The sequence below is a fragment of the Larimichthys crocea genome, chromosome XVII (assembly GCF_000972845.2).
Source record: "Larimichthys crocea isolate SSNF chromosome XVII, L_crocea_2.0, whole genome shotgun sequence".
Classification (NCBI taxonomy): domain Eukaryota; kingdom Metazoa; phylum Chordata; class Actinopteri; family Sciaenidae; genus Larimichthys; species Larimichthys crocea.
The window spans coordinates 5,633,830-5,659,237 of NC_040027.1; the positions used below are offsets into that span (position 1 = coordinate 5,633,830).

The 25,408-nt window shown below is 40.1% G+C and overlaps 1 protein-coding gene across 3 annotated transcripts in view; it reads right to left on the minus strand.

The window, feature by feature from the left end:
- LOC104936394 (uncharacterized) overlaps nt 1-25,408 on the minus strand; it is a 73,513-nt gene that overhangs the window by 8,990 nt on the left and 39,115 nt on the right. For all 3 annotated transcript variants that reach the window (XM_019261998.2, XM_019261999.2, XM_019261997.2), the window contains one exon: nt 2,832-3,037. In XM_019261998.2, coding sequence (XP_019117543.1) covers nt 2,832-3,037 — 206 coding nt within the window. The remainder of the gene's footprint in view (nt 1-2,831; nt 3,038-25,408) is intronic.

Genomic DNA, 25,408 nt, shown 5'->3' on the forward strand with positions numbered 1-25,408 from the left:
GTTTTTCTGCATCCGCCTGAGAGACAATGCGTCTGATTTTAGCGATGTTACGTAAGTGGAAGAATGCAGTCCTCGTAATTTGTTTTATGTGGACGTTAAAGGACAAATCCTGATCAAAAATAACTCCAAGATTCTTTACAGTGGAGCTGGAGGCCAGGGTGATCCCATCTAAAGTAACTAAGTCTCTAGAAAGAGAGTTTCTGAGGTGTTTGGGTCCAATTACAAGAACTTCAGTTTTGTCTGAATTTAACATCAAAAAATTGTAGGTCATCCAACTTTTTATATCCTTAAGGCATGCTTGGAGTTTAGTTAACTGATTGGTTGCATCAGGCTTGATCGATAAATATAATTGGGTGTCGTCAGCATAACAATGAAAATTGATAGAGTGATTCCTAAAAATGTTCCCTAAAGGAAGCATATATAAACTGAATAGAAGTGGTCCTAGTACAGAACCTGAAAGTGTCGAAAGCGAGCCAGAGTGCAGGAGACCTGGATGGTCTCATCTGAGAGACGTTTGTTAGACTGCGATGAACAAAAAACGATACTTTATAGCTTTTAACAGCTGACCCCAGAGCTGCTCTGCTCCTGCTTCTACAGTCTAATGATCCAATGTCTTTATAACAGCAGCACAGTGTAATTTCCTTTAACTAAAGAAAGACATAAAACTGAATAGAAACAAAGACATTACCATTAGTGATCAGTCTGACATTATTCAATATTTTTCATACTGGTTTCATGAAGCCCATTGATTCATACTGTACACACAAAGTCAATTGTTAAAAATGGGTCACGAGTTAATAGTTTTAAAAAAATAAATAAAAGGGCACAGTTAATTTCCTAAAATAGCTGTCCACTGTCCCTTTTAGCAAACATTACTCAAACAAGAAGAAATAGTATGTCTGTGGAGGCCATTTTCAGTCATGGATTAATACACGTTGGTGCTTTAGTGAGTTTGCGGGGCAGCAGGACGGTGTATGTCTTTTCACTGGATTATTAGTTTGTTTCTTTAAAGTATTTCACTAATAATGATAACAAAAAGAACACAACTTCTAACTTCACATATTTAATCAGATTTATTCAAAACTGCTCTGTAATCACTAAATTACCGCCTTAATTGCTTTGCAAACTAAACTTGGAATCTGAAGTGTTGTAGCCATGGCAACTACAGTAACAGGTAACAAAGACACAGAGGCTCAGTTGCTGGGAGGGTAGCAAAGCGCTTTAGCCCCCCCACCAATAATGCTACCGTTTCATCAAGAGTCAGTGTAAATGAGGCAAAACACAAAAAAGGTCATGGTGAACTGTTGTTTACTTGGTTATCTTTGTCTCAGCCCTGCTGCAAAGAATAGTAGGCTGTGTGGTGGGTGGGAAACAAGGGGGATGCTCCTTACGAGGACTTCTTCCCTCAGGGTGACTGAGATGCACCCTGACAGGGGGCAGCAGGAGGCTGGCACATCCCAGGCAGCACAAGCACCATGGGGCACGGGTCTGTGAGGCCCACCAAACCTAATAAGGGCACCCACCAACCTTCCTATTGTAGCAGTAATGTAATGTAAGCATCAACTGGCAGGAAACCTGTTTAGTGCAGTGTAATAGGTTGTGTGCTAAGCTGACAGATAAATGTGAAGATCTGTTTGTGTTCCATCGAACATACAGTACAGTAATCTGAGGAAAGGTTTGACTGGATTTAAAACAACATAAATATGTAATTAGAAGCTGTGTGAATGATTCATGGACATGAAGAAAGTGTTACTGTTAGCATGACAACATATTTGAACCTCTTTCAACTCAAACAGTGAACAAATACCTGCAGCCGAGATCTGCCAAGAATGCAGCTTGTCTGAAGCTGCTGAACATGTTGTAAACAAACCAATTTCCTGTCATAAAATTACAGCTCATTACTAGTGTGGATAAGGGCTTCAACAACATAATGATGCAGAAGCACATTACCAGTGCAACCACATTTATTAATTACCAGTTCACTAGCCACATTCCTTGCAAATGCGGTTAATGGGGACAAGAAAAAAAGTTACGAGCCTTGTTGAGTTAATTACAAACAGCCTCTTTTATTTTAGTTAAGACAAATAGCGGAGGGAGGACACACGTAGAACACAAAGTTTGACTTCTTCTGGCACGAAAAGCAGTGTAGGCCGGTTGGAGGTTTACATTACTTCTACTACTATTTTTACAATGAATTTTATAAAGTTTGTCTACGGTAAATCCCAGCATTCACTTCATTAAGGTCAGTCTGTACAGCCACACTTTAAAAATGCAGTTGGATTTTCAAACATACTATTATTTATAATCAAGTTTTGGGGTTTTTTTTTAAGATGATTGAAGTACTGCTTTAGGCAGTTACAGATTACATAATCCGTATTTGTAATCTGATTACAGTATCGGCTATATGTTGCTTTCTAATCACAGAGTAGTGTTTATGCCAGGAATCTAATGCATTATTTACAAGCTAGATGTTGATAAAAACAGACTGTTCATTTACTAATGGTTTACAGTACCGCAGGCATCATTCCAATTAGCAATATCAAAATGGGAAAGAAGACTAAGTGAAAACAAGAGAGGTGGGGGGGGCGGTGGGGGGGTCGGGGTCGGACAACAGCATGTTTTCAGAGATCATTATTTGGTCGACACAGACACTCACTGCATCTTGTTTTGAAACTCACATAAAAATGAAATCTTACTTGAAAATATTGTTTGTGTTTGGCAGATGAAATCACATCTGGGACCAGAATACACAACTTCATTTTCATCATTAAGCACAGATATGAAGGTTAATAAATCCTACACAGTAAAAAAAAAAAAAATGAAATACTCACTTGATCAGCAGGATCTCTGTCAGCAGACCAAAAGAGGCTGCTGCCAACTTAAAGGAGCTGGGAGGAGGAGGGTTGGTGAAGGTGGTCATCATGCAGTGAACAACATAAGGCACCAGACCCAGCAAAGCAAGTGCAGTGATCAGCACGAGCCAAGTCTGCCAGCGGAAGCTCACAGACCTCCATGGAGAACTCCTCTGAAGCTGGTACTGGGTGGGGGAAAGAAAGAAAGAAAGAAAGAAAGAAGAGTCTCATGACTTCAGCACACAAACACACTGTGGTGCCATCACTGGAAAATATTAACGTTCAGCATGACAAATAATTCACAATTTAAAGTTACAAACACCAAACAGGGCCCTCCACAGAACCAAGCCATGGGCAATGTTGGCCAGTTAGTCCAACACCAGACTGAAATATCAATGACTACTGGATAAATAATCTAAATGACATGTTCCCCCATTTTAGGATAATTTTTAAGCAGTTCGGTGATCACCTTACTTTTTATTTAATGTCATCATCACCTAAAAATTTGACTTTGTCTGATCCTCTGCTGTCTGACTGCTTTAACACTTCCGAAAACATTCCCATCAGTCCCAGCTTTACTCTCTGTTCAGAGCTGATTACTAAATGTTGGCCATGGTAACATGTTAAACTAAGATGGTGGCCATGGTAACCCTAATCCAACATCTGCATTTTAACATGTCATTGTTAGCATGCTGGTTGTAGTTCACATCAATGCTGATAACGTGATTCTTAGCCTGATAATAAGACAGATGACCATTTAGCTACATTTAGTGTGTAGTCATGTTCATGTTAGCTAAATTCTGATGAGGTCGTGTTGTAATCCTTTTCAAAGTCGGCAGTTTATTTCATAACAATTGAAGAAATAATCAGATTTATGGGTTATTATTTCTGTAAATTCACTTAAAACAACCTGCATGGCCGTACTGATCTCACCTAGGCTTGTTGTTAGCTTACATAGGAAGATGACTTTTCCACACGGACTTTGTTCTGCTGAACAAACAGGAAATTTAAAGGTCTTGTTAAAATCTTTAACAAGTGTGAGAAGATTTGGCCTAATTAATGTCTAACTTTGGTGAAGTAGAGGCGTAGCACACTGAGATTTGTGCTCTAAACAAGTAAAGACTGGAACATTACAAGATAATGTGCAACTGTCTATGGTGACCTGCTCTGTTTGACACAAACTAATGTAGCAGCCACTGGGTTTTTAAAAATGTGTGGTGCTTTCTATCTTAAAACGACCAAAACAGAGCTACAAACGGGACACGTTTGCCCAATATAGAAATCCTACTAATTGTAGCGTGGCATTTAATGCTCATTAAACAGACCCCTGTTGTTGAAATAAATTCAATAATTCAACTCACACCTGTTCTGTACACGCCGTCCTTCTTTACCTCTGGCCTAGCACTTCAAAAACTGCATAACACGCTTAAACAGGACTAAAAAACAACGTGATAAATACTCACACAGGCACATACATAAAAACAGTGAAGCACGCATGTAGTCATCAAGTCAGCATGCAAACACAGCCTTAAACCCTGCCAAATATCGCCTTGCTCTGGAGACAAACCAAACCACTTGAACAGCGTTTGATTAGTGTCTGGAATTCATCTGCAAATGCACACTTGCCTTGTCCTCTTTCATGGCTGCTATTCATTAATTAGACTCTTTGTGCAACTGAGCTATCCTCAATGTTTAAGGTTACATCAGGCCCCAGTAAGTGGCTGCCTGATAACAGAATGCATCCATCTTCATTACTCAGCCCTTTCTGTCGAGGCTTGCTCCTCCACAAGTGAGCTATGTCAGTAGGTTCTAAGGAACTGATACATTTCATTGCATTCAGATCCTGAACTTTTGCCTCCTTTGATTTTAGTCAGTCTGATTAAATTACTGGCTTGTGGTTTTCACTGATATTGGGTTCTTTTGTGGTCATTTTTCCCTCTCAGGAACAGAGCAGAACAGTGGTGCAGCCAAATGAAACCCAAACACCTTTCTGTTTTTTGGATTACCAACTCTCTGAGGATTGTCTGATAAACATTACAGACACTATGTTAATGTCACATTCCACACTGGATCAAATGGATTTAGCCACTGTAGACACGCAAGCTGGTAAAATAGTCCTTTTTTTATGGATTTCATCAAAGGAAACATTAAACATTCTTAACATGACTCTTGACGGGTTCACAGTCAGGTCATTACATTAAATAGAAAAAACAAACAAACTTTAAATTAATCTGTTACTAACAAGTAATAATTCAGACATGAATGATCTGAATGGTTCTGTGTCTAACAGCAAAGGCTATTAGACAGAAACTGGAGGCTCATTCCATCATTTTTGCCAAAGAAAGCGCAGACATTCAGATAAATGTCTTCACAGACCAAAACACGTGTTTTCAATCTTAGAGGATATATGAAGAGACTGCCAAGGTAACAACAGGAAGAATATGTTGCGACACAGTGAAGGCTTTTTTTGTCATTCAGGAATGGAAGCTGATAACATAAGCTATTAAAATGGTACTAAATGTGGTGGTCAGTCCTCAAGGTTTGGGCGACTGAAAGCAATTGAGCACATTTTGGTGACAATCATGAAAAGGCACATTTAAATGAAGCTGTTAGCGTCCCATCCATCAGTGGGGCCGCAGCTTTTAGTCATATCAAGGCCAAGCCAGTTTGAATCAGGTTAAAAGCAGCTCAGTATGTTTATTGTATTCCCACAGCCAAATTTACTGTGAGGAAGCTGAATAAACTAACCATAAGGAGAAAGACCATCACATCTGTCTTGTCTCTGCATGACTCTGCATGGAATGTAAGCAGGTCTTTAGTATTTTGGAGGTTACTGTTTCAGAGGAAAGGATACAGAGCAGTCTATCTATTTCTTCAAGGAAACCGTGAATAAAGACTCTATGGAGAGGACGATCCAAAGAGAGAAGAGACAACTAGAATATGTATCACAGGCCTACCTGCCCCTTTTTGGTAAGGAACACGGTCTCATCAGAAATTACATTCCCTCTGCACCTAATCTTACATCCAAATAACATGTGGTAATCCAAACACCAGACTGAGAAGCAAGCTATAACTTAAAAAGTCAACTCACAATACATTAACCACTGGTTAAAAATCACAGTGTGTTAATTACATCCTTATGTTTTATGACTATGACCTTTAAACACTATACCAATCAATCAATACAAGAGGGAAGCAGCCTATTGGGAATATTTAGATCCACAGATTCTGAAAGTAGGGCACTATTTATCCAAACACAATCATTATTAATAGCCGGACAGACAACCCAAATACATTTTCTGCATATTTTCCACATTACCCCCTCTCTCTCCAGAGGTACAACCACAACACATTGTCCAGCATGGAGATAATTAATTTAGCAGAGCTGTCACACCTGTACAGCAAAGGGGACAAAGGCACAAATACAATATTATCTTTATAAAGTCATGGTCAGACATGTTTGACCTGCCATTAACATGACTGTGACATTTTGTCTGATAGATTATCAAACGCCAACAATAATAATATGTTTTAATGTGTACAGATAGAACACTCATAGTGGAACAAACTGCTGCAGAAAAAAACAACAACTAATAATACAAAGTAGCATAGTTAGATTAACGACTGTATCATTTTCAATTTACTTCTGCTACGCCTGTCAAGCTTTGAATTCCAGGATAGCACACATGCACTTTACAGTGATGGTGGTGAAAAAAATAATAATCAGTGATTATCTGTCTTGATTTCAGACAGAGGAAGACAAAATCAGCCTTCTCATTCATGGAAGTAGCTGTCACTTAGCCAGCCAAATCTAGGCTACTCTGTTAGCAGATTATATCAGCCGTAAGTAACTAGCTAATTAACATTAACTCTGTGAGCTGAAATGCTTTTTTAATGTTTTCAGCTCAGGTGACTTGTTTGAAGATGAGAAATATGATTTTGATGGTTACATAGAGAGCATGATATCAATCTAACAGTGTTGTCCTGTGGCAAAAAACTAAAAGGTCCCAGGTCCACAAGAATGTTTCATTTTTACATATGAAACTTGAAACTTGCTGCTGCTAAATTATAAATATGCTGCTGCAAAGATATTTTATATCCGTAATATGCTAATGTTTGTGGGCCTGCTGCAGTAGAGATCTGGATTTGTTTTCCTGAACTCAGTCCTTAGTAACCTTTAACTGGCCGTTATCGGTGTATCGACAAACTTTAGTTAGATCTCCTAATTTCAATTGCAACACAAATTAACTGTGTAATGTGGAAATGCCAAGCAGCTCCTGAGACAGTCTCCTGTGTACATGCTGCTTGTTTGCTAACAACGGGGATGAAGTTCTACTTAGCAGGACCAGACTAGAAAGTCTATTAACTTATTGAGATTAAAAGCCTGACACTTTCCCTCCCACTCGACCCTCTCTGGCCTCCTTCTCCCGGATGGCATCACACCTCCAAAGGAGAAAGGTGATTGATGAGAGCCATCAGGCAGCTTGGAATCTCTTCTCTCATTAGACTCCTTATGCATCTATGCTGTTTCAACACACACCGGGAGAACAGGGCAGGGGGAAGGGAGTGAGGAGGTGGCGGTCCTCTGACTTTTTAGAAGATAAGTACTCACTAAAATATTTACCTTGTACATTAATCTCTGAGAAATTAATTTGCCATTATATTTCACCCTGAGAAAAAAATAAAGTTTCACAGAGAAGTGTGGTTTCCACTCCCTACAATTTATGCTCAGTGAGCTTTCTCTCTTTTGATTCGCTCATGGGACTGCTTGGAAATTAATGTCCCCGTAGGAGTGGTGCTTGGACGTTCAGGGTGGATCCTATCACCGATCACTGAGGCTCTCCTGAGCTTACCTGGACTGGCAGAAAAACAGGAAAGAATGTTGTATGTGTATACCCTAAAGCAGATAGCCTATGCTCGATCATATTAATGCAAGTGCAGCACATTATGATGTACTAATTATGGCAGCATTACTATGATGTTCAGCTGATTGTATTGCTGCAAACCAAGTGGGGTCCGTTCTGTCCAGATAAATACCCTCATTGTATCCTTGACAATAACCAAGATAAATAGTCAGAGTCAATGCCCTCTATGGAAACTATTTAGTTTGCTGCAGCTTACTGTGTTCACTTTAATTTTACACAGTTTTTGAGTCAACTTTTGATAAATTACACCAACAATGGAGTATAAATAAGAAACAATCACAGTGAAATAAGAAAAAGGCAGAATGTCTTTAAGTGGTCGAGGCATTGGGATTCACCATTTCATGTGGGGCTGTTAGAAGAGTGTCTTTATTTCATTTTTTGCAAAAGCAAAAAACACAAACAAAAGCAAAGAGTGTATTTATCTGACTTACTACCCACAGCAGTAACCATACGCACTGTTACTTTTAAGGCCAAGTGTTAGCATGTCATTGACTGTTTTGATCATTTTTGTGGGCTTATGGTTTACTTAATGAAAGCCTTAGCCATTCATAACTAGTACGACTGTGGGAGCCAGTCCTGGATCATACTACACATATCAGTGTGTAGATAATGCTGCTCTGTCTTATTGCTTATTCGGTTTGTTGAATCTTACTCTTACTTGTGTGTTATGTCTGCAAAACACACTGGCAAGCTTTTCGCTAAATGTTAAAACTCCAACACGCTGTTCAAGACTATGAACAAAAATGTATAAATATAACTTTTGTGTGGCATTATTCCTTATCATACTCTTATACAGTACAAGGGCTAGTTAGCTATGAGTTAGCTCTAGCTTGCAAAACAACAATGATGCTGTTTCTATCTGTCTTCTACATGCATGTCCATGTTTCTGCCCTTTGTCATTTAGGTTTAGTCTCAGTCTCAGGTCTTATGTATGTAACCATCAAATGCATTTTTAACACCCTTTTACAAGTTTCTTGTTGTAAGTCTGGAGGAGACTGTGTTTTTAAGTAGCCCGTGGAGCTATTGTTAGTTGATCAGCTAATTAGTTACAGCTAGCTTCCATCGACCGTTGTCATCCCAGCCTGCAAAATTGAAGGCTGAGTAGAGTGAATGAGATGGCTTCTTTTGTGTACCTCTGTGTGTCTCAAATGTAAGATTTTTCGAGTGGCAAATCTGCCCGTCATCACTGTAAACTGCATTTGTGCCGTATAAGAATGGAAGGCATAAAAGGCGCAACAACTGAAACTTGGCGAAAGCTCAATTGTGGCTGCGTGTGTCCTTGTGGGGAAGTGTAAGACAGTGTAAGAGGATGTGCATGAGTGTGTGAGAGACAGAGAAGACAGAGAATGCATTGTGTGAAACAGTTTGTGTGTCAGAGAAAGAGAGAGAGTTTGTCTGTGAAGGGTGGGGTTTTGGTCATCTGCCATCGGATAAGATATCCTGACAAGGCAATCAGAGAGAAACAAATTCTGCAGCCACACGGGTTCAACTCTCTCGTTCTTCACCCTGATGAGCTTTTGAAAAATGGAGTGCAGTTGAAATTGGTTTTGTATGAGAGGCTTCAGATCTGTCTCTTGTCAGGATTATTGCCACCTGTCTTCATTGGCTGCAAAGGTCTGTTAATTAATCTGCCTCTCCTTCTTAGTAACCAGAGAACAGAGGGTAAACATAGCGCTGTCTTCCCTTGCTGTGTGTCAGATGTACTATTGCAAACAAATACACATCTACCAGGATCAGAATACTATGATGTTAAGCAACATCTCTAATCAGTATCATTAAAATACTACATCATGTCCTTCCTTTTTAATTTCATGAGTGAAGCTATTTAATTGGATATAAATTTCAATTTAGTTAATGAAGGTCCTGGGAAATTTTGTCTGGGACAGTGATATCTCTTGTGATCAATGGAGCTGCAAATAGAGCTCTCCAGAGATCCTTCCCTGATTGATCATGTCCGTCTCTGACAGTGAAACATCTTAGTGCAGAATATTAATATTTGTGAATACAGAAATATGTGCAACATGCTCTATTCCATATGAAGGTGATGCCTGATAAAACGTATCAGCTGATTTTAGTAAATGTAAGTGGAAGTCTGTGGTTAAGTGCAGCAGCATGTGATCCAGCACTGATTAATTGGACATGGATAGATTAATATTCCACTGGATACCCATGCCAAGCTCATCAGAGTAAAAGTGTTATTACACAACCATCAGCTGGGATGCTATAAATGAGCAGGAGAGTGTTCAGGGATTTACTTGGCCAGGATACTGTAAGACCAGAGACAGGGAAAAAAAACAGCTCAGTGGACTTCTTTCTTTTGTTGTCTGAGACCCAATCACAACCCCACAGGAACTTGTCATTGGCATTGGCCCTGCAAAGTGTCAGATTGATCAAGTGTTAGCTCGGATTGTCTGCTGCTGAGTGTCTGCACCTGTGCATTCCTCTAAGTGTTGAGATCCCAGCAATTCTTTAAGTGAAGTTTGAACTTGGCCTGCTGTTTGCGGCTCAGGCGTACCCAGACTTGTCTGGCTGAGAGCACCTTGTATTGTACACACACTCCTGTCACTCTCCACTGTTCCTTTGGAATGTAAACCACCAGTGTCACACCATTGTGATATACTGAAGCTACACCTTTTTGTTGCAGTGCAGGTGCAGTTTGGGGTTCAGCAGTGAAGTACTTTGCCAAGTTAGAGCATGCAAGTGATTCATGAGAACAACAGTTACTTGGACATACTTGGACTACATGCACAGTGAAGTTTTTCTTTCCTTTACAGTTGTGAACAAAGAAAATAATCAGATAATGTTCATTACACATTTTCCCTCTGAATGCATGCCACAGTACTCTTAATCAACAGGACTTTAACATATGTTTGATTAAAGTAAAAATGAGCTGTTGTTTCTCCAAGGACATCTTTTCATGTGAAGAATACTTTTTTATTTAGCAGATGCTTCTATGCAGAACTGTGTTGTTGCCGCCCACAGGTATAATCAACCAGAAAATGAATAATCATTCTGCAGGACTACAATAAATCATTATGCTTTGGACAATTAATAATGGAGGTGAAGCTTGGGATGTCTGATTACAATAGTTATGATGCATATCATCAAGATTTAAATTTAACATTTCACAATGGAATTTCAGACACCAGTGCACATTACTGATGTTTAAATTTGGCATTAGGGCGTGTCAGAGGGGCTGAGAGATGGTGTATATCTCCATCTACAACTCTAACCAAACTGCTATTACACAAATTACAGTGCAACACTTTTTGTAGCTGTGAATTTACATATGATGCACAGTAAGCACAGGCCTGAGCAGTGATTCAAGGAAATAAGGTGCTGTATGGAACAGCGTATTATGTTTAGGGATTACACTAGTTGACTGCTGTAAACTGGAGTTGTGTTTGATCAACTCACACATTAATTACTGAAGAAAATAAAATCAGATTGTCAGCATAGATATAAAGAGATTCATTTTATTAGCACAGTTTTAATTGAGTACCTGGTAGAGTGATACAGACAGTAATAAAATGGCTGACACTGTCTTGCTGGATTTTAGTGCTGCATTTAGCTGTCCACAAGACACAAGTCTCTGTTGTCTATTATTTTAATATGTGTTTTGGTAACTGAAAGCGTTTTTTAATCGTATATTCTCTTAGTGGTTAGCACTGTCACAGCAAGAGGGATGGGTTCTTTCCGGGTACTCTGGCTTCCTCCCACAGTCCAAAGACATGAACCCTAACAGGTTAACTGGTGACTCTAAATTGTCTTTAGGTGTGAATGTGAGGTGTGAATGGTTGACTTGTCCAAGGTGTACCCCGCCTCTCACCCTCAGTCAGCTGGGATAGGCTCTAGCCGACTGAGGATAAGCAGTTATAGGAAATGGATGGATAGATTTTCTTAATCCTGAATGATAGTGTTGGCTCACAGGGAAGTTTCCTGGTTTTCTCTACTTTTATTTATGATACATCATCAACTAATGAAATGCAATAAAAAATTAAATAAAATATTGAGGAATACATTTAACTGGATTTAAAATTAGATAACCAAAAACTATTTAGACAGCTACTATTCAGCTACTAATAAAACATGTAAAAAACAAAACAAAATAAACCAACAATAACAGATACACACATTTTGATATTTTACTTTTTCACTCCTGTGATCGGCCTGACATGCCCCAAAGCTGGACTTCAGAATAAAACTCCCTAAATGTTGCCATTATTTTTCCAGAGCTCTCATAACACAGGTGCACGGATGTCATGCATGCTGTGAAACACTGGCTCCACTCAGCACTCCGTTTGGACATAGAGCTTTCAAGAGTAAAAGAAAAAACACTAAAAAGCACAGGAGGGGGGGTCCAATACCTGAGCAGGGTGGTTAGCTCACTGAGTGGACATAAACTTTCTCCACCAGACATGTGGTGGGAAGAGGATTAGTTAAACACACTCAGCCATGGCTGACTCACACTTTGTGGAATCACAAAGTAATCTCGAGGCACATTCACTTAGGAGGCAGCTTGATGATCCCAGGCCAGTGATTTATTCATCTCAGACACGTTGCGAGGCTGTAAGAATTTGTCAAGTTAGAATCCTAATTAAAACTGTTAATCACAGATTCCTGTTTGTTCAGCACTCGAGTGAAATGAAAAATGTGATCAAATTATTCATTGCTCCCTTTCAGACAGGTAAGTCCGCACAGCCCCGAGTGTCAACGTGCAGCAAAGTTTTTTTTTTTTTTAAAGCCTTATGAAGACTTGAAGCTCTGACTTTTTAATCCATTTGATACACATAAAGTATAAAAAAAAATAAGTTGACATCAACAATTTAGCCATCGATCAGTTTGGATTTATCTATTTATGTAGATCAGCATAAGTTAAGACATTTAGAAAATTCCAGGCCGAGGGAAGTATGCAGTGGACTGGATAAGAGTGCATGTTCAGAACTGCTGCTGTTCATACTGAGAGAGAAGCCTGCAGCTATTACACAAAAGTGAGGTGACTGAGGACAGCTGCTTTATTCTATTAGCCCTAATATTTCATACTTTTCACATACATTTTAACTCTGTCAGCCTCATGGAATCTCCTAAAAATTACAACATTGCCCTTATTCTTCATTTCCATCATTAAGATCAGACTATTGTGAAATAATGATGACAGAATAAATCAATCTTCCTTCAAATCGACTATCACAAAGTTTGTTTTTCTTTGCTGCCAACATGTATGGCACTCCTGATCCCTCAAGCTTGAACGAAACCCCTATTATTCTTTTACTTCTAGTAGAGAAAGGGAAACCAGAGAGCATTTGGGAACCCAGAAGAAGGGCTGCAGCAGCATAAATGGATGAATCCATGCCTGCTGTGAGGATCCTATTAAAACATTGTGGACACCAACCGACAGTCAATCTGTAGACCACTATTGGGCCACTTTGATGTACAGTAGCTCTGTGATGACAACTCACACAGTTTGACCATGACATTCAGCTTCATGTATATGGACACGGTGCATTGACTATTGAGAAAACTCTCAGAATACAGGTTCATTTATTTACAGTCTGATATAAAGATTTATGCTTCAAATATACAGTATATTCTGTTACACAGAGGATGTGACAGAGCTGTAAACACATCTTGGTAGCAAGGCTTTAATAACCAAGTTTAAGGAATGCATATCAAAAACTTTTTTTTATTACTTTGTGTCATACATTATTTGGCATTAATCTCCTACTCTCAAATGCCAAATACTCTACATAAAGAGAAGCACTTAGCAGAATTATTCCTGGCCTTTTTTTTGGTGTGAAGAACTATTTTGTTTGTGTAGGATGAACAAACTCCAGCCTCTGAAGACATCAAGCCCACACGTTTCATAACAGGAAAGGTAACAGTGTCATTTGATTGTTAATATCTATAGGAGAGTAGCAGTTTTATTGTGGCATTAAACATTAGCTTAGCTCGTGAGACTATCAGGGTGATGAACACAAAATCTACCAAAAAGTGTGTAATGTTTGTAACCAGACGTCAGGGCTCCACTGCTGACTGTCAGGACATCAAAACATGAAACAAACCAAAAAACATATTTAGGTATTTCACTAAAGCTTGCTACACGTGTAGATTACAGATGTTAACATGTTTATGTGTTGCTCGTGTGAGGTCAGACAGAAACTGGTATGCCAAAAAATGTCTCTTATACATATGTCATGTATGTTAAACACAGATTTTTTATATTCACGCTTAGCTAAATTGTGTTAAGTTGTATTTTGGTAAAGTCGTAGCTCAAGTGAGTTGCGGAAAGGGGTTCAGTGTACAGTGTAGTACTTATTTCAGGTAACACATAATGGACACAACACTGTGTCGAGAGTAGGGAGTAATTATTTCAAATAAATCAAATGAACTGCCTCAGGAAAATGCAATTAGTAAAATTATTTCTTTATGTGATTTTTGTTTGAGGCTGGTATTGCAATGTTGATTATCCTGTAAAACAAGACCAAATGTGCCACATGATGTGTGTAGACATGGAGCACATTTGGAGCAATTTATTTAAATGCTCAGCTGGTGTTTGGTTCAGTTGGATTGGACAGGTGACAACATTCAAACTCCAGCATGCCCCAAATCACCACATCAAGATCCTCCTCCAAGGAAACAGTTTAGAAACTCACTGGAGACTCTCCAGGGACTCCACATTAGGAAACACCTGGTTAGTGGATAATAATGAAGAATGTGTATGTGTATGTGTATGCGGGGGCTGTAGATTAATTGGCCTACTTCCTCCACCATAGAAACAAGGCATCTGTAAAAGTGTAGGATATGACTTGTTCAAAGAAAGACTGCCTCATCACCGCCATCTACAATGAAACCAAACACATAGTGAGGGACACGAGGGGCTGCATGCTGTATCCCGAGTGCCTATGATAAGATAGAAAGCATTACATCATGCAACTGTACATCTGTGAGCACCATCAACATGCAGGTTAATCTGTGTAATTCTGATCTCTCCCAGCATGGGGTGAAAGCCATTCCAGTGAAATGTAAAACTATGCTTTATAAAAAAAAAAGGCTGAGATTGACTTATCTGGGGTAAGTCTATCTAGGGCATAATTTACAGTAGATGGAAGTCCAAAAGAGCATGGAGATGGGAAACTGAATACAGTGACATCATGTTTATTGATATCAGTAGTGGAGTTCTGATCTGGACAAGAGGGTTAAAACCTGAAGGCTTATTTCATCCACATGTTTAAGTCATCTATCTCTTAGAGGGGGACATTTTTAAAACAGCTGTCGTCTGCACTGGCTCTGTACAGATTCCAGATTTTTCCGCAGAGTTCCTGGATTTGGAGATTTTCTTCCTTAAGAACCCTCTCCTGGGTTATATACCAATAGCCCCACTGGCAGGAGTTATGTCCCCCTGGTACAGCTTAGGGGGTTTCGTGCCCCTGGTAGACTAGCTGTGGACTTTGCGGTTTTGGTGGGGCCCGCTCCCGCGGCCGACAAAAGCTTGGATCAAGGGCTGACTTTCAATAGATCGCAGCGAGGAAGCTGCTCTGCTACATACGAAACCCCGACCCAGAATCAGGTTGTCTGTAAGTGATTTAGCACCAGGTTCTCGACAAACATGCGGTGCGAGATAGGCGAGGGGCAACCATCATCCCCCAGCCCCAGCCCTGTCACGAACGGCTCTACTCACCAACCGAGGCCGGTTATCCGGGGCCAATCACTAGAGCTAGTTAGCATGCCGAAGTCTTGTTCGTCATCAGAATTAACCAGACAAATTGCTCTACCAACTAAGAACAGCAATGCACCACCAGCCGAACCAGCCTAACCTGCGTACCCACTCTTAAGAACCCTCCCCTGCTTTAAACACTCATTTTTTCAAAGTAAATGCTTCGGACCCTGGCGGGACACTCAGCTAAGAGCATCGAGGGATTGCCGAGAGGCAGGGGCTGGGACAGACGGTAGCACGCCTCACGGCGGACTGGCGGACCAACTACGAGCTTTTTAACTGCAGCAACTTTAAGATACGCTATTGGAGCTGGAATTACCGCGGCTGCTGGCACCAGACTTGCCCTCCAATTGATCCTCGTTAAAGGATTTAAAGTGTACTCATTCCAATTACAGGGCCTCGAAAGAGTCCTGTATTGTTATTTTTCGTCACTACCTCCCCGAGTCGGGAGTGGGTAATTTGCACGCCTGCTGCATACCACTACTGTGGTAGCCGTTTCTCAGGCTCCCTCTCTGGAATCGAACCCTGATTCCCCGTAACCTGTGGTCACAATGGCAGGCACAGAAAGTACAGTACCATCGAAAGTTGATAGGGCAGACATTCGAATGAGACGTCGCCACCACGAGGGCCAGTGATTGGCTCGAGGTTATCTAGAGTCACCAAAGCAGCCGGGGCACCCTGAGGGGCACCCCGCATGGGTTTTGGATCTGATAAATGCACGCATCCCCGGAGGTCAGCGCTCGTTGGCATGTATTAGCTCTAGAATTGCCACAGTTATCCAAGTAACGTTGGAGCGATCAAAGGAACCATAACTGATTTAATGAGCCATTCGCAGTTTCACTGTACCGGCCGTGTGTACTTAGACTTGCATGGCTTAATCTTTGAGACAAGCATATGCTACTGGCAGGATCAACCAGGTAGCCCACACCTCTTTGCTGGCTTGGGCCCTGGATGTGTTGGGACACGCGGGGCCAGAGGATCCTCCTGTCCAAACACCGGCGCTGGGCCGACCGGCAGGGGCCCTCTGATGGCGGGTTGCAGGGAGTAGGGAAGCAGAAGCAGTCAGCTGCAGAAATTTTTTAAAAATACTTTTAACATTTTGCATGCATTATTTTTCGTTTTTCGTGCCCCTGGTAGAAAGGCCAGAGGCACAAAGCACCGTTTTCTTCCCTTTTTTAAACTTTACCATTCGACCCCGTCCGGAACCAGTCGACTGCAACTTTTTTTTTTTAAATACTTGGTAAGATTTATTGCATTATTATCTTATTGTGGTACCCACAAAATAAGTGTTTTTGTTGAGATATTATTGTTTTATTTCCACTAAGAGTCACTTTTTAGTTTATTGCTATTGTATTATTTATTTTATTATAGTCTGTCTAATTTAGAAGAAGCACACAATGACATGCTGTTGCATGAAATGGACACTGGGTGGCAGCACTTACCAGCAGCGTCACCGTCTTAGCAATGCAGCGCGAAAGCGGGGCTCATAATCCTGATGAATGGAGAACAGCGTCCTCCTTCCCTGATTTCTGTATTCATTTTCCAGGTTAGTTACTCACCTTTCCTGTGACTTTAGAAGGTTTAGGACTAGGGATGCACCGAAATGAAAATTTTCGGCCGAAACCGAAACCGAATAAAAAATAAATGGTTGGCCGAATACCGAAACCGAATATAAAATGTGGTTGTTAAATTTTTCACTATTTTTTTACTATTGCATAAATAGCCTAGAATAAATTTGTAGACATGTTTTTTCAAAGAAAGTAAATGTTTATTTAATATCCTTCAACTATTCCAGTAGAATTTCCAGTTAGTATAATTATTATTTCATTTATACTGTTAGAAAGCCCATGTTGTTTTAATCACTGTTAATTTGTTCTTGAAAGAAATACTATTTAGTTTTATTATATTTCCTGTGAATTTCCATTTTTCCCACGTTCATGAACGCATCATAGTCATTCCGACGGTCATTGAACACACCTCGTATGTGTGAGACGCTGTAATGCAGAGAGAAGTATATAGCTTTGCTAAAGAGCAGTGTGTGATGTATTTCTTGCCTGTGTTTTTCCTATATCCTGCATCTTGGGTTTATTGTGTGTGAATGAGAAAAGAATCAGTAACCCTGGCCAGATCACCGCGCACGTTGTTTCATTGCATCAATTGTGTCAGGCCACTATTCGGCCTTACTATTCGGCCACTTCACCGAAATGCACTTTAGGGCCATTTTCGGCCGAAAATTTTCGGTGCATCCCTATTTAGGACCTAAAATGAATCTCTGGGGATGTGTAGTCCATAAGCGGAAAGCTTATTAAGTGTGTAAATAAAGTGTACATTGTAGAAGGTACGTCATGTTTGGGGTGGATATAATGGCGTCCGACACCGTAGCCAAATGTCTACTTTTATTTGTTTCTTTCGGCTCCTGGGCATTTGTGTGTTATTACCTGTATGTAGCTATGTGTAAAAAAAAAGTTACATGTGTGTAGTTCATTGATCAAAATCTTTAAGCTAATGTTAATGCGCAGTTTAAGTTCAGCTACGCCTGCAGTCTTATTGGCGGGCAAACAATGAAAGAGTTCGAGTTCACGGGTTAAAGCGGCAAGCTATGGGCCAGCTATGTTTATTATTTTAGTCATTTTCAAATAGTGTAAATGTGAAACAGTTTAACTGCAAGGGAGGTTTTCTGTTATATTAATTAAGTGAGCACTTAATGTATTTAACGTACTTTATGTACAAGTGTAAAAAGATAATACTCTTTAAAGGAGAGAAGAAAGATGTATGGGTAAAGTGCATACATGATCAATGTTAGAGATGACATGATTAAAAGGGAAGATGTTTATCTTTGGGTTAATGCAAGTTTTGATGTTTATTTCTTTCTATGAAAAAATGACATTTAATGTGAATGTGAATGTAAAAATGGTAACTCCCAGTGCTGTGATGCAGAAACAATAACAGAAATAATTCATTATTGCAGTGAAAAAGTTTAAATTAAGTTGATAATAAATCATAATCCTGATGAATGGAGAAAGAGCAACAGCGTCCTGCTTCCCTGATTTCTGTATTCATTTTCCAGAAACCTCCAGTCAGAGGGTTATCTATATATCTGCCTGCGGGGACCAAGCCCAACTAAGTTAACCTCTTGAAATCAGTCAGTCAGTCAGTCAGTCAGTCAGTCACTCACTCACTCACTCACTCACTCACTCACTCACTCACAGACAGACAGGGCCAGCCTACCTGCCCACCCACCCAGTCCAGCACCCAAACTCTGTCCATGCCCTCCCATCCCTCACCTCACACTCAGGGGCCTGCGCTCCGGGCTTGGCCCACAGCGTTAAACTGCCTCTGAGTTAAGGTTTTGGTGACTACTAAGAGAAAGTATCATAAAATACACTGTGGCACTGAGCAGATGACAACCTTCATGGCCTCATCATGGCCAGAACACCTGTAAAAGACATGTGTTTCTGTTACGCAATATCCCTCGAATCACAAAATCACAAGGGATATAACAGTGTCCCTTGATCTGATTGGATTTTTGCCCAGGATTACAACACCACACAGGAGAAAGTCATGTAGCCTCTACCTTGTTGGCTCTGGAGCTCCTGACAAAAAAAAAAAACGCAATTTTTTGCGCAGAAAACGCAGTCTGTACGCTAATAGGTAATTATCTCAATTCACCACAGCTGTGGTGTTTTACATTCCACAGCTCAGCCCCAGGAGGCAGAGAGAGTGTGTGATTAGTACAAGCAGGTACTGAGATGACATTATCCAACTGTACCCCTACAGGGATACTGTAGGGGTACCCCTACACTACAAAGAAGTTTACAAAAAACAACTGAAACATTTAATGTTTACCATGTTTACCATCTTAGTTTAGCATGTTAGCATGCCAACATCTGCTAATTAGCACTAAACACAAAGTACCATCACCAAAGTCATTATGCTCCTTCTGAGGGCAACGATGAACGTCTGTACACAGTTTGATGGCAGTCTGTTCAGTGTTTGTTCAGATATTTCTTTCTGGACAAAAGAAACCAACATTGCCTTTCCTCTCGGCTAATGAGGCCAACAAGTCTACTCTCAGTTATCTTTTACCATATCTATTTTGATTTGAAATAGCAGGAAGCATGCACATATATAACACTACAAATATTAGTTTAACTCTTTTACCATTACACAATATGTTTTATGTGTCATGATACACAGCTCTGGCAAAATGATTCTAAACATAACACTGGATCAGTGTGGAGTGGAAAAACATTAAAGCGTACAACAAAATGTTTTCTTATTGTCTTTCCCTCTTAGGGTAAACTTATTTCATCATTGGATGCATGCATTCCCAACATTAGCAGCAAATAGGAAATAATCAGAAATGATCAGGTGAATTATTGTTGTTGCTTCCTTAGCTTTATTTATTACATGTTACTGTGACAATGTGATGTTAGTGCTGCATTTTAATTTCAATAATGAGCTGAGACAATGGCAAATTAGCAGCTAGTAAATTGATATGTTGCTGTTCTTTTCACGGATTTTCCCCATGGGAGGCTGCTGCTGGTGGACGCATACTGAGAGTTCACAACATCTTTTTTTCTTACCCCTTGTGTCACGCTTTTTTTTTTTTTCTTCAATCTGGATTTATTGCTGAAATAAATAAAAGAGGGGCGACAGTAGCTCAGTCCATAGGGATTTGGCTTGGGAACTGGAGGGTCGGTTCAAGTCCAGCATGGACCAAAATATGGAAGGTGGACTGGTAGCTGGAGAGGTGCCAGCTCACCTCCTGGGCACTGCTGAGGTGCCCTTGAGCAAGGCACTGAACCCCCCCCCCAACTTCTCGCAGGACGCCGCTCTGGCGGGATGACCATCACTCCACCATCTCTCTCCACGTTGCATGTCTATGAGCCCTTGTACTGCATGTGTGTGTGTTCTGGGTTAAAAATGCATGTAAATATATAAAAATAAAATAAATATTTTATATGTATTAGGCAGTGGGTTTTACACATGTACAACCTTAAAATGAAACAATGTCTACCAGATTATGACCAGGTCAACCAAAGAGGGATTTTGTTATTTGATGTGTCAGCTGTTTCCTACTAATTTCCAGGAAGAATTGAGTCATTTGGAACAAATTTGGAGCTAAATTTAAATTTTTTGTTATTTCACCTATAGTTTTATTGCATCACGTTTAAAAGCAGTTTTGAATTTCTAGAGACATTTCTTTGAAACAACTGCTCGGCTTAAATGTAGGTAAATATGCACTTATTATTCACATACACAGTTACATAGTTACTTCCTTAAAACTTCCTTGTAAGTTATTAGAGAAGTATTTGGATTTATAGACCTGTAAAATAAAGTGATCTCTTTTTTTCTTGAGATTCACAAGAGAAAAAATTATGTTAGACTAACATATAAAAAAAGTAAACATAATTGTTGTAGCATAGTGTGTTTTTTGTTCTGCTTGATCACATCACCAACCTTTAAATGTATCTGCAACCCCCTGAGAGGCTCCAAACCCTCAAACTGAAAACTCTGATATGGGCTATTGCATATTATATATCTATTACTGAGCCCTCAGTGACATTTTGAAATAGCCCATAAGTTTGATAATGTAAGTCCAACTCAAACTGAAATTCTGAACAAAGCATCTAATTGTTGGGATAATTTTAAAATGGAAGGCGTAGCTCAACAACGGTTATGTTTATGAATTAGTAAGACGAGCTGTCACTCAAGTCCTTTTCATCTGTGGCAAATATCCTAGTGCACAGTCATTTTAAGGTGTTCATTCTACCGTGTGACAGCCCCCGTAGGTGAGTGGGCCCCACTCCAAAAGCCCATCCAGACATAGATGCGTAGCACTGGTGACCTTTAATTTCATTCAGACTGTGTACAAATGACTTCAGCATAGTCCACTTAGGAAAAAAAGCCAGTGAAAGAAAGTCTTTGCAAGATTGTAGCTACTTTAGGTTTCGGTACACTGGCATTATCTACTCCCTAGCTTTAATGACTTCCCGCCGAGAGGAGCCACGGTGAGAGCTTTGGCAGGCAGACTAAGAATAGCATTAGACACAAGGTTATCTGGGCATTACACTCACTGTAACATGCAATTAACTCTACTCCTCCATTTTCATTACACAATTATTCATTAATGTCAATTTAATTTTATGCATTGTTCTACATGACCAAAGCCTGATTATGGGGCCCTTGCACTCCAATATCCCAAGTCAACTGGTGCCAGCCTCACTTGCAGGCCGACTAATTGCAATTTAGCCCTAGACAGCACCTCCCTCTTTAGGCTGTCCTTAATGGAGCAACTGATTCACAGACAGGTAACGATTGGAAAGACAAAGTGCTTCTCTCTGTGAATGGAAAACAAATGCACTGCTGCTAAGCTGTTTTCTTTGTGATAGCACTAAGGTCTGCCCTTTGTATTCAGAGAGGGACAAGAGGTAATATGTTTCCTTAAATCCTATTTGTCTTCCAATTCTATCTCCATATAGAAATAAGACGACCCTATTAAATCACACAGGAATGTCTATACAACGTGAGCAATGGAATTTAGTTCATGCACAGATAATAATTTGCATTGTCATGCAAAGATTAAGGTGCCATATGCAAGTTTTTCATTATAAACTAGCTAAAAGTATTTGAAAATGGTCTAAAGATAAGGGCAAGAATGAACTTCTGATATATTTATTCTCTATTCATACTGTTGCTGTCCTGTATCAGCTGGAGCGTCTCCTGGTTCTTAGAAAAGTTGGACCGTCAGAAAAAAAAATCATGAATTGCCACTTTCGAAGAAAGGTCAAATAAATATGATAAGTATGTAGGAAACAGGGGAAAGAAAGACAATTGAGAATGAAAAAGTATATTGGTGTATTAGAGTATACGTCTCTCAGTAATCCTTGATACAGTGTTAGTAGTTTGATAAGGGATGCTAAGCCTGCTAGCTGCCTATTCATCTCCAATTTGCTAGTGGTTATTTATTTAGAATTTATACATGGTAGCATTTATATATAGTAGTTTATATAGTTTATATATATAGATGCCCCAGAAGTAGATCCTTGCTCAATTAGCTAATTCACATATCCCAAATCTTTACAACAGAAGTGGCAAGTGCAAAATTACTATGTTTCTCAGACAGAACGACCACAATCATGAGTAAGAGACCCAGAATAAGAAATACCACAAGTTTCTTTGAAATTACTTATTGTAATATAGACGTGTTTCACAGCAGCCATTTTGACAGGAAATAGTAAGGTCAACGCAGGTGTCAGGTGATACTAATTAAGGTTCTGTTCTGAATGAAACAGAACCTTAGTTAGTATCATTGTAACCTTCATGTCAAAATGGCCGCTGTGAAAAAGGAATTTTTTTTCATTCTTAGTTCCTGTTTTGAGCGAAGTTGTCTTAGATGTTGTTGAACCATAGTATGAACTTTGCCAGCGTTATTTGGACTGCAGCGCTAACCATGGATTGTTCAACAATAACCATTTCAGTAGAAAGAGTTCTTAAGTGTACTTGGTACCAGTAAAGGTTGACTGTGTAGTTGTTTCATTACAAATGGCTGCTGAAGGACTCAGTCTAGAACAATATATGCTATACAATAGTAAAACCAGTTTCTTTAATATGGGTGGTCAAAAGTGAAATAGTGTTTGGTGCTGAGATGGATGGGATGCTGTGACAGGAGGCTTTCTGTGTCTAGCTGGACACTGGACACTATTTGAGCAAAGAAGTACCTGGAGGACAGAAAGGCTTTGTAGGGCTGGTGCTTTATGGTAAGCGTATTCTTTACTTCTGGTTATCGGTGTTACTGCCACAGTGCTCTCTGCTCTGCTCACCTAAACTGATTTTCGTATATTTTTCACATCATCATTATCTACATATCTCTACACTATCCTTAGACTTGTTCTGCTTGTGCACGAACAGGTGTCTTAACTTTAGTAACCACAATCCGATAGTTTTACCAGTTTCTGTTAGTCACACTAACCAGCCTAACCATAGCAATGGTTTCTCTCTGCTCTCCTGCTCTCTCCTGCCCTGTGTGCCACATGTTCAGTTACTCCTCGTCCTCCTTCAGCGATAACGGTACTTGTAATAAATGTAGTTTATTTGTAGCTTTGGAGGCGAGGCTCAGTGGCACGGTACCGCACCACCGAACAGTAGCTGCTATAGTCAGCAAGTCCCCTGTACCCGGTGCAGTACCACCGAGGGTCGCTTCAGCTAGCTGTCCCCTGGCAGTTCCCGAGCAGCCGGGAGGCTGGGTGACTGTCTGAAAGAGGCTTAGCCCCAAACTGAAGCCCACGGTACACCACCAACTGCTCCACGTTTCTAACAGATTTTTCCCACTCAGCAACACACCCGCTGAGAGGCCAACTCTGGTCATTGGCACCTCCATTTTAAGAAACATGAAGTTAGCGACATCGGGGGCCATAGTTAAATGCATCCTGGGGGTGACATCGAGTCTAATTTAAAACTGCTGGCTAAAGATAAATGTAAACACAGTAAGATTGTTATTCACGTCGGCGGTAATGACACCCGGTTACGCCAATCGGAGGTCACTAAAATTAATGTTTCATCGGTGTGTGAATACGCCAAAACAATGTTGGACTCCGTAGTTTTCTCTGGTCCCCTCCCCAATGTGACCAGTGATGACATGTTTAGCCGCATGTCGTCATTCCACCACTGGCTGTTGAGGTGGTGTCCAGCAAACGATGTGGGATTCATACTGTAGATAATTGGACATCTTTCTGGGGAAAACCTGGTCTGATTAGGAGAGACGGAATACATCCCACTTACTACCCCTCTAGAACACTGCTCTCTCAGGATGCTGGGTTCCTTGTGGTTCCTATAGTTTCCAAACGTAGATTGGGAGCCAGAGCTTTCAGCTATTAGGCTCCTCTTCTGTGGAACAAACTACCATTCTGCTGATGTAACATAAAATGTAGCATAAAATGTCACATCTTACTGTATTAGTGTGCAGCTTTAGTCTCCTTTCTTGATGCTTATGTGCAAGCTTGTGCTTTGCCTTGAAGTATAGCATATAACGTTTACTATGTTTACAATAAGCATGAAATGGTCAAGTTAAAAGTATGTTAAAATGCTAATATTTAACATGTTAGCATTTCAGTACACTGCTTACAGAGTCACTAACATAGATGTATTATAAGAACTGAAGATGGTGCCCACTCACTTGAATGAAAATTGCTTGCCAACTGCATAAAAGGTAATGGTTCTTAAGTTTCTGGGTTTCCTCCTGCATTGCGTGGTCTACTACACTGCCCTCACCTGTGCGCTCCTGCTTAGCTCATACAGACTTTCCATTTGGCTGTAATCATAAAAATAACAATCAGTTTTCTAGTCCGGCAAAGTCATTATACAAAGAGCAATAATTGACCTTCTTGACAGTTTGAGGCATCCTCATATAAGTCTCAAATAACAGTGATCTATAGTAAATGTAATTTTTGGGCATTTTATTTTTTAATTTTCTGTTGCCAGTGGGTTAAAGTGGCAGCAAGGTTGACTGGTGCAGTGTCTAGCTTCTTTGATGCATCCATGGTCACTAAGCTATGTTTGCATTAAACTCAAAATACATATGATGATGGTGTTAGTTTCTGCTATGTCTTGTCATGAAATACGCTGTTGGGCAAGAAGAAGTTTTAACTTGCTAGTAGTGCAAGATGGGAGATAGAAATCCATCCAATCCGTTCATGTTGTTCAGATATTTGGCCCAAAACTCTGAACCGAGGGATGGACAGACCAACATTGAAATCCCCAGAGCCATGTTGATAGCAAGGCTAAAAAAAGGCTAAGACTGACCTTTCAGTTCCAACCATCTGATGGTAATTAGGTGCTGCAATCCCATGAATCCCATGTTTATGAAGGTATTAACACAACAACTGTTGGGCTTTTCCTCCCATCCTGTCTCTGTC